Here is a 17,693-nt window from a genome sequence, read left to right on the forward strand (position 1 = left end):
GAGCGCTCGGTATGTACTAAAGGTGACTATAGTTACTCACCGCTGAACACTTCTGGTATCCTAAACCTAAAAATGATTATCGTCTCCAGTCAAACTTTCGAGTTACTTAAGGGGTTATGCCTACTTGCGAGCTCGAAAAAAGACACGTATTTTCGGAAATTATACGTCATTGTATTCGAAAGTGTACATGTTAGAGTGCTTATAGTAATTTGTTCAATGCAAAATATGAGTAAATAAGGGAAATATCAGCGATCACCCGGTGGCGTTTTTATTTTAGGCGTTTTACGGTGACCACTGTAACGTCGAGTTGCAAGATGGGCATTATTGTTAGAGCAGTTCGATTATACGATTGAACATCGCACAGGAAATGTTATGAGACATGTAAATGCGTTAAGTCGGCACCCTATTCCGGCGTGTATGCTTATTAACCGCTTGCCCTATAACATCGAGTCAGACTCGTGTTGACGATTTCAAAATCGTTTCAACATAGAAGAATATTATTCGGTTTTCTTTTAGTCGAAGTGAAATGCCACGTTGCTAACATTAATTCTTAACTATTAGAGTAAAAATACAGTTGCGATAAGTACAGATTTCCTTTTGTTTCTGGGAAACTATCGACAACAATGTAATCTTGGAGTCTGCAAACGTCAAGAAAATCGTAGGGCAAGGGGTTAATGAATGTCAGAAAAGTGTGCTTATGAGATTGCGAAAAGCGCAACGTGATGATCAAGATTTAAGAGATACACTAGAGTCAGTGAATAGTGGACAAAATAGTGGTAGTGAATACGTAGTGAGAAATGGATTTTTGTGTGAGACAGCTTCACGAGAACGGACATTTTTTTAGTAACAAAACGGAAACACTTGTTAAAAAAGACTATTGGTTTAAAAATTTAAGGACTAAAGGGGAAAGAGAGGTTCGGAACTACTGTGTTGTGTGTATATTAACCGACCGAAAGTGTGGTAAACGAGATGAACTATTATATCCTATCGAAAAGGGAGAAGTTCCTTTAGACGTATATCACATTGATCATCTGGGACCTCTTCCTTCAACCCGCAAGAATTATAAACACATCTTTGTGGTAATAGATGCGTTTTCAAAATTTGTGTGGCTATATGCTACGAAGTCAACCAGTACTGCTGAGGTTGTCGACTGTTTGAAGAAACAAGCAACAATCTTTGGCAACCCTCGGAAAATTATTTCGGACCGTGGAACTACATTTACTTCCGCAGAGTTCCAGGAGTATTGCAGAGAAGAAAATATTGAAGCTGGCCTTATTACGACTGGTATGCCAAGGGCGAATGGTCAGGTGGAACAGGTTAATAGGACAATTATTCCTTTATTGACTAAGTTGGCCGCCCCTAAACCTGAAGAATGGCATAAATACCTGGACGTGTGTCAGAGATACCTCAATGCAACTCCTCATCGTAATATTGGCACAACACCTTTTAGAATCTTATTCGGTATTGACATGAAATTAAAAAGCAATCCTGAGAATCGAGAGGTAATCAGTAATGAATGGAGTAAAATGTTTCAAGAAACTCGAAACGAATTGCGGCGTCGCGCAAAGAACAATATTTTGAAGATTCAACAGGAAAATAGAAGTAGTTTCAATCGGCATCGTAAAGAAGCTCGCCGCTATAAAGAAGAGGATTTGGTTGCTATTAAAAGAACGCAATCGGGACCAGGTTTGAAGTTTGCTCATAAATACTTGGGGGTCCGTATCAAATTACCCGTGTACTACGCAATGATCGGTATTTGGTGGAAAAGGTGGGTGAACACGAAGGTCCGCGACAAACGTCAACTGCTGCAGAGTATATGAAACCTTGGATAGCAGACTTAGAAGAGTCATTGTCAGATGATGAAAATACATTTGATATTTGAGGGCAAATATCCCTGCAGGATGGCTCTAGAGTGTGGACTCTAGAGTAAGCTGAGTGTTTTGTATAAACGATGAATATTTGGAACTGAGATATCGATGTTGGCGCCGAAAGTCTGTAGACTGCGTCATGGAAATTTGAGCGCCTTGCGTTTAGTGTGTCTGTAGGTGTGTGTGGGTAACCTTTGTGAGGGGTATGGCTTGGGACCTACAGACAGTCGAATGGAGAGATTGCACTCGGACAGTCGACTGGTGTGATTGCGTGTAGAGAGTCGTGAAGTAACTAATCCGAGACGTTAAACTATTAGTGTGTTGCGTGTTTTATTTTATTTGACTATACCATTATTTTATTTAATAAACTATATATATATATATCTCTACTGGAAATCCTATTTAATTTCTTACAATATAATGTAACAATTATACATATACAATGCGTTTCCGAAGTATATCAAAACTCATCCGATCTCAATGTTATGAATTTTTTGAAATTATAGTAAATATAAAATGCAAAAAAAGTAAATTAGAAAAAATTCGAATAAATTCCCACGTATAGAAACTTTACCTTTAAAGCACTGATTTATCAAGTTTCACAAGTATAAAATTCATAAATATGAAATTGAGTCCACTTTTCAGTCCACACAGAATCATCCATAGTTTAAGTTTACAAAAAATACGTAGCATTAATTAAGTTCATATGCTTGGAAGTGACTTGTTACCCAATTTGGGATGGATTTGACGAAGAACATGTATTGTCTTGCAAACGATAACATATCGCTTTCAGATCAGCCTGTCCTATTCGTCGATTTAAATCCCATTGAACGTGTATACCACAACATTCGTCATATTCAACAAACAATATAAAATTGGTATATTTTTAGGTCTCTGTAAAATTTGTATGGCAGGTAGAGATTTCACACGCAGAAAGGTATTTTAAGAGTGCATTAAAGAGTTAAAGAAAAGCAACAATTGGTTTTGCTGAATTCTTCAAAGTAACAATAACTCTCTAAACAATTTAATACAAAATTCTTTTCGAATGCAATAGAGACACCAAATACAGCGGTATCCGTGAGTAGGCTACTTGTAGGGTTCGCAGAATTGCGCTATTTTAATTTTTCTGTTTTTTTTTGATATCCACGAAATAATCATATGCAAAAAAAATATTCTTTTCTTTGAAAGAAATAATTCAGGTCAGAAAGGGTTAAGATAACGCCGAGCGCTGAGCTCAGTCACCGAGCGAGATGGACATTGCAAGTGAGTGAGAGCGCAAAACTCAAAATCAGATCGATCGATTCAATTCAACAATGAAAAGTAACATTTACTTATAATTTTGTTTTTTCTTAATGAAAATGTGTTTAATGGATTGACGAGATTTTCGTTATGAAAACAGGTCCAAACATGGCATACATTGGACTATTTTTAATTATATATCAACGTACAGTGACTCTCACGAATTCTATTCATCTGAAATATCTTCGTTATTTCAAACAAGACGCTACAATGTTACGAATAAAAGTTATAGGATTTAAAGCAATATATAATATGGTAATAATGGTTCTTTGACAGTTGGAAGCGTAGAGGAGATACAGGTCAATTTTGTTTTTTTTAAATGGATTTACAATTAGTTATGCTTCTGAGTATAAAAGTACTAAGGTAAATTTATTCTAAAACTTATTGTTTGTGAAATATTTAACTTTGCTTATCCTACTAATTTCGTTATCAAACATATTGGAAGATGTGTGTGGTACTGTGAATGTAAACAAATAGTAGTAATAAATTCTTGAAAACCTACAACTTTCATTAGTAACATTTTCGCATATTGTTTAAAGAGAGTTCGCGGAACACTGTGTATTATATGTTTTGAAAAACACAGTCGTCGTTTCTTTGCAAAACTAAAAATGGCACATCTGCAAGGAAAAATTAAATGCCCAGGCTATAGATCTTTAAAAACAAATAACGGTATATCGAAAATCATTTTCGCGCCGTAACAGTGATATTTCTTGATTTCTTCATTTCTTCATACACCACATTCTCTAAGGCCATTATTCTTGTTCTTCGTGTCATGTAGTGTCGCGGTTTACAGTTCTGGAACTGTGTTAGGTGTGATAAAAGTGAAATAGCTTATGGCTATCCGATTTACAAACTGTTTAATACATATTGGTACATAACTTAAAATAGTCCAATTGAGACCGTGCTTGGACAAACATTTATCATAAAGATCTTCACAGTTTATGGAAAGTAATCTCAATAACGTAAAATAAAAATGACAGACAATCTATTGTTGAAATATTGGTTTGACAACTTTGCTGTCCGCAGCCAACTAGTGATGAAAGATAAGCCAACCTAGTGCGGCATATACCATAAAGGAGTGAAGGGAGAAAAACGGTAATCTACTCGCGGTTCAAAAAGATAACCTATACGTGGACACCACTGTACGTGTTAATTTAGGGAACCATATTTAACTTTTTATAGACAAAGGTTTTCGCTAACTATAAATTGGAGATGCCCGCAATACTTAACGACGCGTTTAAAATACATTTTAGATTCGCTTTATCTTTGCCATTGTTAACATTTTTTAAAGTTATTTTACATACATACTGATCAAAAACATTGTTTTTAACTTAATCGACAAAGAACAAGGTGATACGAATGAATTATTTAAACGAGTTACGTCAAAATACACCACACATATCATGCCTCCTAGACGGCATGTCGTCACTTGCCCTGATGATATCTCCCTCTCGTTGATCGTCTGCGCAGCTGACCGGGAACCGTAAGCAAATTCTCTTCGAATGTGTCCAATGTAAAGTCCTGTTCTTTGAGTAGTTTTCGTAAAGATCTGCTCGTCTGACCGTCCCGTCTGATCAAGGTATCGGAATTTTTGACCAGCCTTGCAATCTGTCTTATGTGCTGCTTTCTCTTCTGTGCCGGAAGACGCCCTAACGCGACAGGTCGCGGTCTCGCGGACGGTGGTGGGGGTGGTGGTGGTGGTGGTGGAAGAAGTGCTGGCATTTTGGGTGGTGGCAACCGTGCCGGTGGACCGGGCGGTAGCCGTGCTCCGGTAGGAGCTCGATTCGGACCTGGTTGTCGTGGAAAACCTGGAATAAGGAATCCCGGTCTAGGTGGCGGAGGAGGTAGTGCCGGTCGGGGTGGTGGTCCGTACCTGAACGGCCTAGGCCCGTACATAGGTGGAGGACCTGGTGGCGGTGGAATTGGTGGCATATGACGAAAACGTGGCGGAGGACCGCCAAAACCAAAGTGTTGCGACCGAAATGAATTTTCCGTTCCGAAACCACGACGTAACGGCGCAAAACCTGGTGGCCCCATTGTAAACGATGCCGACCGGCCTCCTAAAGAATTTAACGACGGACGTGCTACTCTTTTGACTATGTTCGGCGTCGATGACGCTGAAGGCAATCCCAATGGATTATTGTTAGATTCCAAACTGACTTTACTCGTATCGATCTTCTTGTGCTGTGGTGTTTTCTTTACCGCGTTTATATATATTTCACGCTCGATGGGATACCCACGAGCCTCCACGAATGCTGAAACAGGGACAAAAAGTACGCTTGGATAACGTGCACAATCAGACAGAAAACAGTTTTTTTTTTTTACTTCGACCGAATGGATTCGTCCGCGAAAAAAACATCTATATAATAACTGCTTAAGCGAAACGACTAAATGTGATCGGTGAGTAATATGCAATTAAGGGGACCTCTTTTAATCGCCTATCAAATTGATATTTGTTTACTTACATATTTCAGTGTGCGTAAGGTTATTTCATACGTGACATAAAAATAGACAGGTGAAACACGTAATCGCGACCTACTATGTATTGCGCTAATTTTTTGTTAAATATTGCACAGCATGTTTGATGGCGAAACAGTACATTGTAAAATATAAATAAAACCAACTGATGTATATTACTTTTAAATTATTTAATTTTTACACGTTTTTCTTTAATTGTTGCTTTAGCCAACCACTATAAGTTCTTTTCTAACATTGTGTCGTTTAAATTGATCGTAATTCAACAATTCTACTATTTTACTTCATAGTCGCAATGTACGAACAAAGCTGAGCGTAACACTTGATTCATAATATTTCGTTTGATATTTCGACGTCTAAATCGCTGAACTGTTTTTACTTTTGCTGCTTAATCTACCATCAAATTAGAGTGAGGAAAGGTACATGATATTATTGTTACGGCTGTAACATTGAACTACGCATAAATTTTAGAAAAAATTTCCGAAGGTCATTTCTTAAGACAAAATGGTAATTTCAGTGAACCAGGAAGGGGTTTAACTAAACAAGATAATACACAGTAGATCTAGCAAAATAAATTATTATCAACGCTATTCCAGTGCATTTATTAATAAATCGAATAAACCATTTCATATTAACCCTTTGACTGCGAACAGCGCCTTTTGGACGTTCTTCATTCGTTGCAACAAGAAATTTAAGAATGACTACATAAAATTTACACAAACAATTGAATGTTTTTAAAATTATTAACACAGAACATCGTACACATTGAGCGTTCTGCTTCCGAGTAATTCGCAGTCCAAGGTTAACAAATTACATGTGGCAGTTTTGAAACCACTTACCTTTCAAAGTTTCCTCAGGGTGCCATCCTAACTGTTGCACGAGGTACCTAGGATGCAATAAATAAAAAAAATATTAGTTTGCTCACTAACCAACGTGATTTAATTCATTTAAGTAGAAGTTAAAAATTTAATGAAACTGAATTGATATACAAATTTATGTAGGTATTTATAAATAAATTAGGATTCTTAAATAACGATTAGTGCAAAATGCTCACTTTTAATTTATAATTCATGTAGTAGGTCATTAAAAAAGGTAATGGTAGTAAAAATGTTTACTAACCTACAAACTAGGTATCCAGAACGATTTACACCATGTGTACAGTGAACACCCACAATATCTTCTGAAACACAAGAAGGGGACATTCTTCAAAACGCAGTTCCTTATACATTATAAAAGGTAACTCGTATGCAATATTATACTGTTAAGAGAAATATGTAATTGTAATTAAAAATAGTTAAATGTCAACATGATTTTCGATTAGAACAAATGTTACATTATTTAATGAGTAAACTGCAGATTTTTATGCAAAATCACATTTTAGAAGGTTCTTCATAAAGACAAAAACAAAAGTAGGAAGTTCTTTCTTCCCTTAACCCCTTGCGCTGGAAAGACGTGCCACATACGTCGAAATTACACGCATTTGTGACCTGGCTGTCAGCGCAAGTGGTTAAGTATCTTATTGGGCTCGGAAGAAAATAGAAAACTCGTTGCATCTGAGGAAACTTTTACCCTTCATTGTATTTCACAGACACCTATAAGCTATAAATGCATGAAATCCACAGTCTATTAATGAGTAATTAAATGGAAAACTCAAACATGTACATTGATCAGCACAATGCTGATGACTGTCTAGTACAATACATAAAATACATAAAGTCTGACTAGAGTCAACTAGTTTTAACTTATACTTTAATTTCATATAAAACAACATCTGTCTACACACCTAAAGCTAATAAATGTCACTCGTTAGAAAAACTTAGTATTGACCAGAAAAATTCTGAAAAAGTTGACGCCATTTTTCTGGGAGATATTGGTCTTTCGATAATGTCGACGATATTGTCCAACCATTATTTATTGAAAACTAATTTAACATCTGGGTAACTTCCCTTGTGAGTACGCTAGGGATGTTCGCCGAACGTAGAAATGTTCGTCTCTTCCTAAACTTAGAATTCATCTTGCAACACAACAATGAAAGGTGCAACTGCTGAAGGAGGAAAAGCGAGAAGTAGATCAACTACTTGTATGGAAGTATTAGATTTCAAGATAGAAGAAAATTTCAAAGAGAAAAATTGTTATTATCAAGAGGATGAATGTAATTATATAAACAGACTTTTCATTAATGTCATCTCCAAGGTCATTAAATGACGCTACGGTCGCTAAAATCAGTCAGCTTTTTTTCCAATGCGGCACTCAATGCTTCTGATTTTGTAGTTCTCAAAATTGTGTCAGAAAGAGTATAATAAAATATAACACCATGACTTTCCGATGATCTTAAATACAATATCTGTAACGAAAGTTTGTGTGCATACTTCTGTACAACCTACCAAACCAAATCATATTCTTTACATAAATATTAAGAATCAAAGTAGGTAGGTAGATGGTGCCATTTAAGAAAACATGGATGAGCTTCAAATAATTTAAAAAAAAAAAGTCACGAAAGAACCTGTATCTGGCATTACATTTATCCCCTTGAACAATACAAATTTTCTTTTTGAAATTTTTCAGATCTTCAAATTTGACAGAGATGGTTAGATAAGTGTTTTTCTTCATTTACCCTAGATACAGGACGTACGACTAATCATGATAAAACTGCGAGTTATCTTTTATCAAAAAATTCGAAAATATAGAATCTAGTTTTCTCATGGAAGGCTTTGTTTTCAAGTAAAATTATCTTTGAAAATTTATCTGACACGTTTACGCAAAACATTTTTATGTAAATATAAATTATGATGGACTAATTAGCAGAAATTACAACGGAACAGAAATCTGTTTGATGTCAGTTTCAGACTAAAATAACAACCTAATTAAATTTCATTGAACAACTTTCTATGTTGAGTTTTAGCCGATCGTGTGGGCTATAAACATAAAAACATCCGCATTCTAGTGATTAGAATAAGTAGAAACGATAAGCAGTTAACGGACATATTGGCCAAACCCTATTCTACAGCATGTGTACCCAACCAATATTCAAATTAATTTTTCTTAACAATGGATCATTATATGATAATATTGCATTGTAAAGGATGTCGAGAAATTACATGTCGCGGCTACCATATCCAGATTCCATAGGTCTGTGAAGTTAGCAACCCCAAATGTAAAAATTTTATGAAAAACAAACAGTATTCGTTTGTTCGCGATTTGTCCACATTTGTTCAACCAAAATTTTCGTTTGTCCACCCTTAAAAAAAACTTATAAACAAATAAAGAAATTTGTCACCAGCACCCCCATGAACATTTTTCCTTAATTCTCAAGTTGGATATGATTGCCCGCGATTTGTCCATGTTTGTCTACCCAAAAATTTCGTTTGTCCACCCTTCAAAAAAAAGTTATATAAACAAATTGAGAATATGATATCAATACTACCACGAACAGTTTTCCTTAATTTCTAACTGAGATATGATTGTCCACGATATGTCCACGTTTGTCCACCCCAAATTTTCGTTTGTCCACCCAGCAGAATCGAATTAGTAACAAACAAAACATAAATAATGAAATATGATAGCTCTGAGTATTTCATATTACATTTTCTCTAAACTAAGCATTGGAATCGTTTGTCCATGATATGTCCTCGTTTGTCCACCCAGCAGAATCGAATTATTAACAAAATAAACACAAAAAAATACGATTTAATATTAACGGCGACAAACGAAAATTGTTGGTGGACAAACCCCCTTATATACCCTCTTGTATACTGATGTAGGGGCCTAGGAAAACGCGGGACCGAGCGAGTGGGATTCAGAATCCGCTGTCGAGTCGAGAATTATATACGTAACGAACATCACCTAATTCCAAATTACTTTATTACCAGTATTCGTAGACAGGGATTCTTAGACACCTGATATTTAGATGTGGCAAGGCAACCATAAGTATGGTCAGTATACAGGGTGTTAATAAAAATATGGGACACTTTCACAGAGTGGACTCTACATGCCAAACTAAGACAAAAATCAAGAATGACGAAACTGCATTCGAGACTTCGTTTCCAAGCTATTAATTGTTGAAAACACCGGCAAAATACACGTGAAATACGTCTGATGCGGCGGGTTATTCTACTAACAATAAGAGGTTTAGTGCAAGAGGAAGCTATGCCACAACAGCAGCGTTAAGATATTAAGGCTTTTATGAAAAGTAGTGTACATCATAGTATACTATTTAATATATAGGGTATTAAAAAAAATATTCAATATTTTTATAAGGTATATAGGACACACCGTAGGTACAGTAAGGTCGGTATAATTGCTCGGAATTCGGGACCCCCATGAGAGCAGTTAGCGTGGATAGACACTATTCCCACCACTCATGAAATTGGATCCGAGCCTCCGCAGCTAACGTTGGACTGTAGTTACAGTGGCACCGATATTGGACAATTCACCCAACGCCTTATTTTCGACGTATTGGGAAGGACTACGAGGTCTCAGTAATCAAACAAATCGGTCGACGCCTGATGGAAACGTATGTTGCCTGAACAGAAAAGGACAGCGAGCGAAAGAGAGCGGGGGACTGAGCGTGAGTCACCGGCGAATGTGACGCTCATCTCCGCTTACTGTTTCAAAAGTGCGCAGTCCAATCTCTCCCGCTCTACGTTTATTGATCACGGCACGTCAGTATACGTAGAGCAAGCTAAACTCCGTTCCATGTAAGAATAACCTCACGCTCGCACGAGTTTTCAACCGATCTACGAAGCCTCCACTACTGCCGACCGATTCGGACGCATGCGATTGATTGTAGCTCGCTATCACTGCCGATCTTCTACCAATGAACGCTCTTACGAACAGGGGTCTGTATAGGTGGAATGATAGGTAAAACACTGTTTGCAAGAGCGTCACGCTTTTACGTGGAACGGAGTTCAGACATCGGTAGGAGAGGCACAAACAAGTATGTATACCTCTCCACGTTAGCTGCACACTCTACTATTCGCCGCCTGATCTTTTCACAGCGCATTAACTGCGCGCGCACTAAAGACGTAGAATTTGAATGTGAAAGGCGCGTGATTATATAATATTATAGATATAAATCCTAAAATATATTTATCAATATTAACAACAATCAAATTAGTAGAGTACCTTGTTTTGTTTGGGAATTTCCTAGTAAATATTTAATTACAATTTTGGAATGATGCTTGAATGAAAGAAAAACTAAAGGTACACATAAGAGGTTAACATTTTAAATTTGTCTGGTTATATAATGTCTATGTAATAGATTTGATACAATAAAATTGTTTAGCAACGTAGACTTATTCCTCAATTTTTCTTAAATGTGCCGTTTGCTTCATATCCGATTCTTTGAACACGACTATTAAAACGAAAGATATTTAAAACTTCCTGGTCCAGTGTTGTACTTTACATTTATCAATAATCAGTGACACGAACTTAGGATAATAAGTGAAATGTAGAGAAAGTGTAGCATACATATTTGGAATACGAGTTTGTTTAGGATGAATAAAAAATTACAGCAGAGGATGAGGACAAATAAAAGTGTATATCATAAGGAAACTAATAAACCTTTCTATGTATTTCAAACTCTCAGTAGTAATGAAAAATAAAAAGTAACTAAAACTTTAATTTAATTGTAAAATGATATAAAGTAACGATTTTATTATGATATAGGTAGTTTGGAATAGCGGCATTTCAATTTACTTTTGCTTTGTAAAATTAAAAAACACATAAATAGTAAAATTATTTTCTCTTATGATGTAATCAGGCTTAAAAATCGCATTATAGGAACAATCATCTTAGGTAAATATTAATTCTAATTGTAAGTCCTAAAATTTACATTCATCTTTGGTATTCCGAATTAGCAAAATAGCATTAAAACCTAAAATTTCTGATCAAATTTTGTATTCTCGAAATATCCACAAAACTGACACGAAATCGTAGAATTAATATTCAAATGAATAGATTAAATGTTTTAGCCTAAAGTGTTGGCATATTTTGACCGAGATTACAACAATTGAATACTTGGTGAAAAATGTTTGTAAATTAACGTTTTACTCCTCTGTAGAACGAGTCGAAAATGTCAAAATTACGGTTCGTCCGCAAATATCATTGGTTAAGAGGTCATACGCCTCTATTATTTACGGTATTACAAATTAGATAAGGTTAGTAGTTTTTTTGATACTTCCTCTATTTAAAAGAGTCGTTCACTGCATTAATGTGATGTTGGCGAAAATGCATAGAAGAGCATTAGCATCCCGGTATACTTTTCGTAAGGTTCGGCGAACAAGATCGGCTCAAAGAGACCCAAGCCCAAAATATTACAAGAGCAAGGTACGTAAGGCGAGCCGTACGATTTCACGGGTCATCAATTCTGCACGAGGTGGAGAGCCGGCATCTTACTCAGGCTCGGCAAGGGGCTGATTATAATATTACCGCAAATTACCAACAAAAGCTGCGACGAATTCACGACGATTCGTGGCTCGAGTTGGAGCAAGTCACGGCGGCACTTTCGTATGGAGCCGAAACTGATGAGAGTAGTCGCGTAATAACGATCGACGCCGTGACCCTACACCACTACCTTCCGTTGCCCGTCAAATTCTTTCCTCACATTTTCCTTTTTCCGCGCGTACGGCCTGCAAGTATGCAGTACTTTAGAACCACTTGACACCCCCCTTGCCGCCACTTACACTGTGAATTAAGTGGCGATCGGAGGTCATGCGATATGTTGGTTGACCTTCTCGGGCCTCTTAAGAAGATCGTTCGCGGAAACATGACGCCATTTTATACGCAGGAACGAGGCCTGAACGTTTCAGTACTCCTATACAATAACGTATACAATAATGTATTTATCAGCAAGTCTGGGAAAATTATGCCCTTAATGTCAGCCGAAAACAACAACGAATGAACGAAGAAAACCATAAACAGAGAGTACCTACTCTATGAAGAACATAGCCTCTGAAGCTTAAAATAAAATCGATTCGATTGTAAAATGGGTACACTGGAATATTTATCAAAAATGTACACCACTGAATTATAAAACACACACTATTACTCGAACTTTATTTTTGAGTTATTTATCGAACACTAAGTCACATGTCGATTGGAACGGATGGTCGTAGCAACTTGTCATATGGAGAAAATAGTCCTAGTGCCGAACACTTACCTTTTACAAAAAAAAAGACATACATATAACTGTAATGCTTTCACTAATATTATTAGAAGGTATTCTCATATACAGGGTGGGGCATTTAAATCAGGTCACCTGAGTAACTCGCTTATTTTTGGAGATAGAAGAAAATGCATCAGACCAAACTTATTTGGTATAGAGGGGCTCATAATCTGATGATACTAATTTTTTGATAAGTGGAGGCGTCAAGGAGATAGGAAGATCAACTCTGTTTCTTAAATGGAACAGTATGGTTTTGTACTTACATTCTGATAAAGTGTTTCAAGACGAATACATTGGACTATTATGAAGGTCATTCAAGGTCACTGAAGGCCAACTGTAAGAGAAAACAGATTATCTCAAAAGTAGAATATCTGAATGTAGCCACATCCGTAAACAAAATTTTATTTAAACACATTTCATCGTCTTGCAGTTTTCATACTCCCCGTTCGCAAAACTGTAAACGTTTTTGAAAATTATTTTCACTTAATTGTTGATGAAGTGAAACCCTATTAGCGACTACAAGAGCGATATGCCACCAGAGAAGACACGAAATTGTTTGAAGAGTACTTTGAGATAATTTGTATTCTCTTGCAGTTAACCTCGAGTGACCTTGTATGACCTTCATAATAGGTCATTGTATTCGGCTTGAAACACTATCAGAATGTAAGTAAAAAACCATACCGTTCCATAAAAAAAAACAGAGTTGACCTTCATATCTCCTTGACGCCTCCTCCTATCAGCAAATTAGTAACATCATATTATGAGTCCTTCGATACCAAATAAGTTTGGTCTGATGCATTTTCTTCTATCTCCAAAAACAAGCGAGTTATTTAGGTGACGTGTTTTAAATGCCCCACCCTGCATATCAAAATAAAATAAAAAACAGCAATTATCTTTCAGGTACAAAAATCCTCTTCGTCACATTTAGGTACAAATTTCTGGTTAAGCACAAAGTGACACGTAATAACAAAAACAATCAAAGTAAGACTCTCACAAACCAACGCGAAATATTTGCAGCGGTAGCGAATATTTCGCGGCGATAGATTCGCAACTGTTTAAAATGCATGGCGTCTTGTGAAACTGTTCACACCAATGCGAAAAATTTCCACAAAAATTTATCGCCGCGAATATTTCGCATTGGTTTGTGGGAGCCTTCAAGAAAATAATATCAGATAACATTATAAGATCTTACATGTATCACGCGTCGAGTGTATATTAAAACCTGCGGACATAACTATAATAAAAACAAATTCATGTACACGTGTATCCTATTAGAGATTAATTTGGATTTAGACACATTTTGCGCTGACATTATGTATATTTCCAAGTAGGTAAGTATTGTCAAATCATATGCTACCTTAAGGGGGTACATATTCCCGTTTTGAGGGGACATTTTTAAGCGATTTTTGAAACTAAAAATTAATAGGAAAAGGAACTTGAGTTCTTCGTACAGAATAAATTCGTAAAAGAATAAACCACGACGACAGCGATCGTTATCAATTTTTGTATATGATTTGAATATTGACGATACACCACTTTCTTGAAATCGTTTTAACTTTGTAATTTCATCGAATTCAAGCGTAACATCTTAGGTACACATTTTCAAAATGTTATATTGTAAGAAAAGGCAACAAAGAAGATTAATTTTTGACCCCACCCAAATATGATTACCCCCTTAAGATTCAATTCCAGGTTCTGCTTTTTTGAGCATTCGTCGGAACATGCTTCAAAGATGTCGTTACAAAGACACTATGAATATCATTACGCGAAATCCATCACCGAATATTCTGACCGTGGCTTGATGATGGCTAGCAACACCGGCCATTTCGACGAATAGTAAGAATCCAGCTTTACATGCGAGGAGCAAGCAAGGTAAGCTCATTCCACGTCCCTATCTATCACAGGGTCATCTTGCTTTTGCATACGAAGAAACATATATCTTGCGGAAGGCAGGAATATTCTTGGAACACGTCGGCATCTAATGTGAATCTAGAGCGAGCACCCCCGCGGCGCACCAGCATGCTAAGGCTGGCAAATAAGCCGATCCTCAGAAAGATTGCCAATGACCCACGACCTTTCTGATCCGCTGTATCGACTTTCACGGACGATTAAATATCGAGTAATACATCTTTACCTCCTCGAATGCCAAACCCCCGACATATAATTAATATCTTTTAAGCGTGTAAGTCCGTAGTATCCTGCGCAGACCACTGTTACATCAGAACAACATTCTGCGTTTCTAAACGTTTGTTTGTCAAATGTTTATGTTTATTACAAACATAATTATTTGCATGTTTCAATATATTACATAGAAACAAATTAGTCTGTTTGTCAAACATAATGTAAGTTCTGTTAATAATTTAAAATTACATAGAATATACAGTACCGGACAAATGTCTGGCAAAACATGAATAATGTGTTATTGCATGTTATTACATGTTATATTGCGTAAAAACAACTTTCTTCTGTACTGGTAACTTAGAATGTAGAGGGACGCTAGTTTCACCGATCGTGTTCTTTTAACACTAGAACTACAAAACAAGTCAAAATAACTTGTGAGTACACTCTTATAACGATTATTAAAATACTATAATAATAATAATAATATATTTTCTCAGATCTCTTGCAATTTTTATTACGATATGAAAGTGAAGAAATTAGTTGATTTACAAATTTGTAAGTTTCCAAAAGTTAGTCATACATATGTATCGACCGATCGAAATAGATATGCGTTTATCGTCGGTAGTTTTAATGTTGAATGTGTAGTTTACATTAATTGTTCCGGCGTAATTGATTATTAGACGAACAGATTTAATGCATTTATAGTCTACAGGGGTTTGTAAAATACAGTAAGAAAAAGGCAAAACAAACATAAATCACAGATGTTAAAACATATTGTACGTAGTAATAGTTTGGTCTCTCTTTCTCAAAATGTATTACATACAGAATTATTCATCTATGGTTTTGTATAATACCGTTGTTATAAGTGAACGTAATGTAATGGAATAGCGAAACGAAAGGAGGTTTGGGACTAATTACTGGTAAACTTCATGATTGATTTATGCAACTTGTTTCGAAAATGCGTATAGTTCTCCCAAATATTTCATTGTCATACTGTGAACTACTTTCCAACAAAGTTCACCGCAGCGAATAAGTTAAGATGAAAGTGAAATTTATTCAACGAATGAAGGTCAATCTATATACAGATACAGTTCAATTAAACAATCTAAAGTTAAAATCATAACATAAATAATTATTTTTACAATAATCACTCGGAATACTCCATCGAGAACAGATAATAAAGAGAGCTTTGTTAACAAGAAGAAATTTAAAACAGAAGACATATGTAAGTACACTATAAAAAATAATATCATAACCACTGAATTACATCTACAAAAAGTTGATACTCTTACTTCGTACGAAGGCTTGCCTTAAGAGATACAAAAACATTTATGGAGACACCCTGCTGCTCGACAAACGAAGTCAAAGGTGTCTCCACAGGAGCCGAATCACGACAGAGTCATTCATTCTTTATCAATAAACTATGTGTCGATTGATATGCTATCGACTGAAACGAATCCTACGATCAATTTTAACTGACGGCACGTTTGAAGTTGATTACAGTTCAACTGACATGTACATATAGTTTACTGAATGTTTTACGTCAGACAAGTTACGGTCAATTTTATTAAACTTCAATTTATGAACACGTTAACACAAATTACAAATTTAGACATGTGATCTGCATTCAAATTAACATAAATTCATTTCACTAGATTGTAAAACTGCGTGCTGCAAAACCGAAGTTTTAATAGTAAAAAAAAAACTAAAACAAATTATACGGTAACAGAAATATTAAATTGCGACAAATAAAAATTAGAAATAAACATACAATTACCCATAAAACGTTACAATGTCTAATATGTTCGTTAGTAGCAAGAGAACCATTGTTGAACAAACAAAGTAATAAAAAATTGTAACTGAACACAGTAAATTGGTAATGCAAACGTATATTCTGATGCATCAATTAATTAAAATGTTATGTAAATTTTTAATTCGACAATTTTAATCACGATCACATATGATCCGTCTTTGTGTTTTCAATGTAGCGATAATAAATACACTAGAAAAGATGCGACATTCATCACATTAGGACAGTGCAGAAGTTATAATGGGTTTTCAACAGATGATGTGATTGCTACGGTTTTGTGGAGACAATAAATAATCATGTTAATGTAGTGTGTGTCGAAGTCAATGAAACACCGTGAATTGTTGTTAAGAACCAAAATTATTATTAGTTTAGTTGTAATTTAGTTTTATTGTTTAAAATAAAATTGAAATTGAGCACCTTAAAAAAATAAAAAATAAATGTAATGAACGTTACGAACACCGCGAAAAACATTTGTGATATGTTTGCAGAAGCTGTTACGCCAACTCTACTCTGTGCTAAATTGTAAATTTATTAATATAATTTAATTATATAAATTCTCAGAATAAATAATATTTTTCCAATTTATTTATTAGAACACAAATTTCTATTGAAAATACGTATGTTACAAAAGAATCATTACGTATTTCATTCAGTTTTATTGTTAGTTTACTCTTCTAGAGCAAACCTCATAAAAAAATTTGCACCGTCCCAATACATATGTATCTGCAAAATGTACACTATGTATGTACAAATGCATATGTTTTTTACATTCCAGTTTGCTATTAATTGTAAATATACGACAACACTGAGAATGTCAAAAGTTCAGAATAATGTCTATACAATGTATAATAAAAACTTCGATACGCGTGTTCACTGATCACGCATTGGCCCTCGGCATCATTGCCGGATGATCGGCTGTCCAAGGGTTAAATAAAAAGTGCCCGAATCTGCTCCA

The 17,693-nt window shown here is 35.6% G+C and overlaps 1 protein-coding gene across 2 annotated transcripts in view; it reads right to left on the reverse strand.

Annotated features, from left to right (window-relative positions):
- Positions 1 to 3,740: 3,740 nt before the first annotated feature.
- LOC107189531 (RNA/RNP complex-1-interacting phosphatase-like) overlaps positions 3,741 to 17,693 on the reverse strand; it is a 113,400-nt gene continuing 99,447 nt past the window's right edge. Inside the window, exons 7-10 of one of the 2 annotated variants that reach the window (XM_015578089.1) lie at positions 6,762 to 6,822; positions 6,482 to 6,528; positions 5,041 to 5,422; positions 3,741 to 4,975 (exon numbers count right to left, since the gene is read on the reverse strand). In XM_015578089.1, coding sequence (XP_015433575.1) covers positions 4,459 to 4,975; positions 5,041 to 5,422; positions 6,482 to 6,528; positions 6,762 to 6,822 — 1,007 coding nt within the window. In that variant the 3' untranslated portion in view covers positions 3,741 to 4,458. Of the gene's footprint in view, positions 5,423 to 6,481; positions 6,529 to 6,761; positions 6,823 to 17,693 lie in introns of both variants that reach the window. The other variant, XM_015578090.1, reaches the window with a different exon arrangement.

The sequence above is a fragment of the Dufourea novaeangliae genome, unplaced genomic scaffold, assembly GCF_001272555.1.
Source record: "Dufourea novaeangliae isolate 0120121106 unplaced genomic scaffold, ASM127255v1 scaffold151, whole genome shotgun sequence".
NCBI lineage: Eukaryota > Metazoa > Arthropoda > Insecta > Hymenoptera > Halictidae > Dufourea > Dufourea novaeangliae.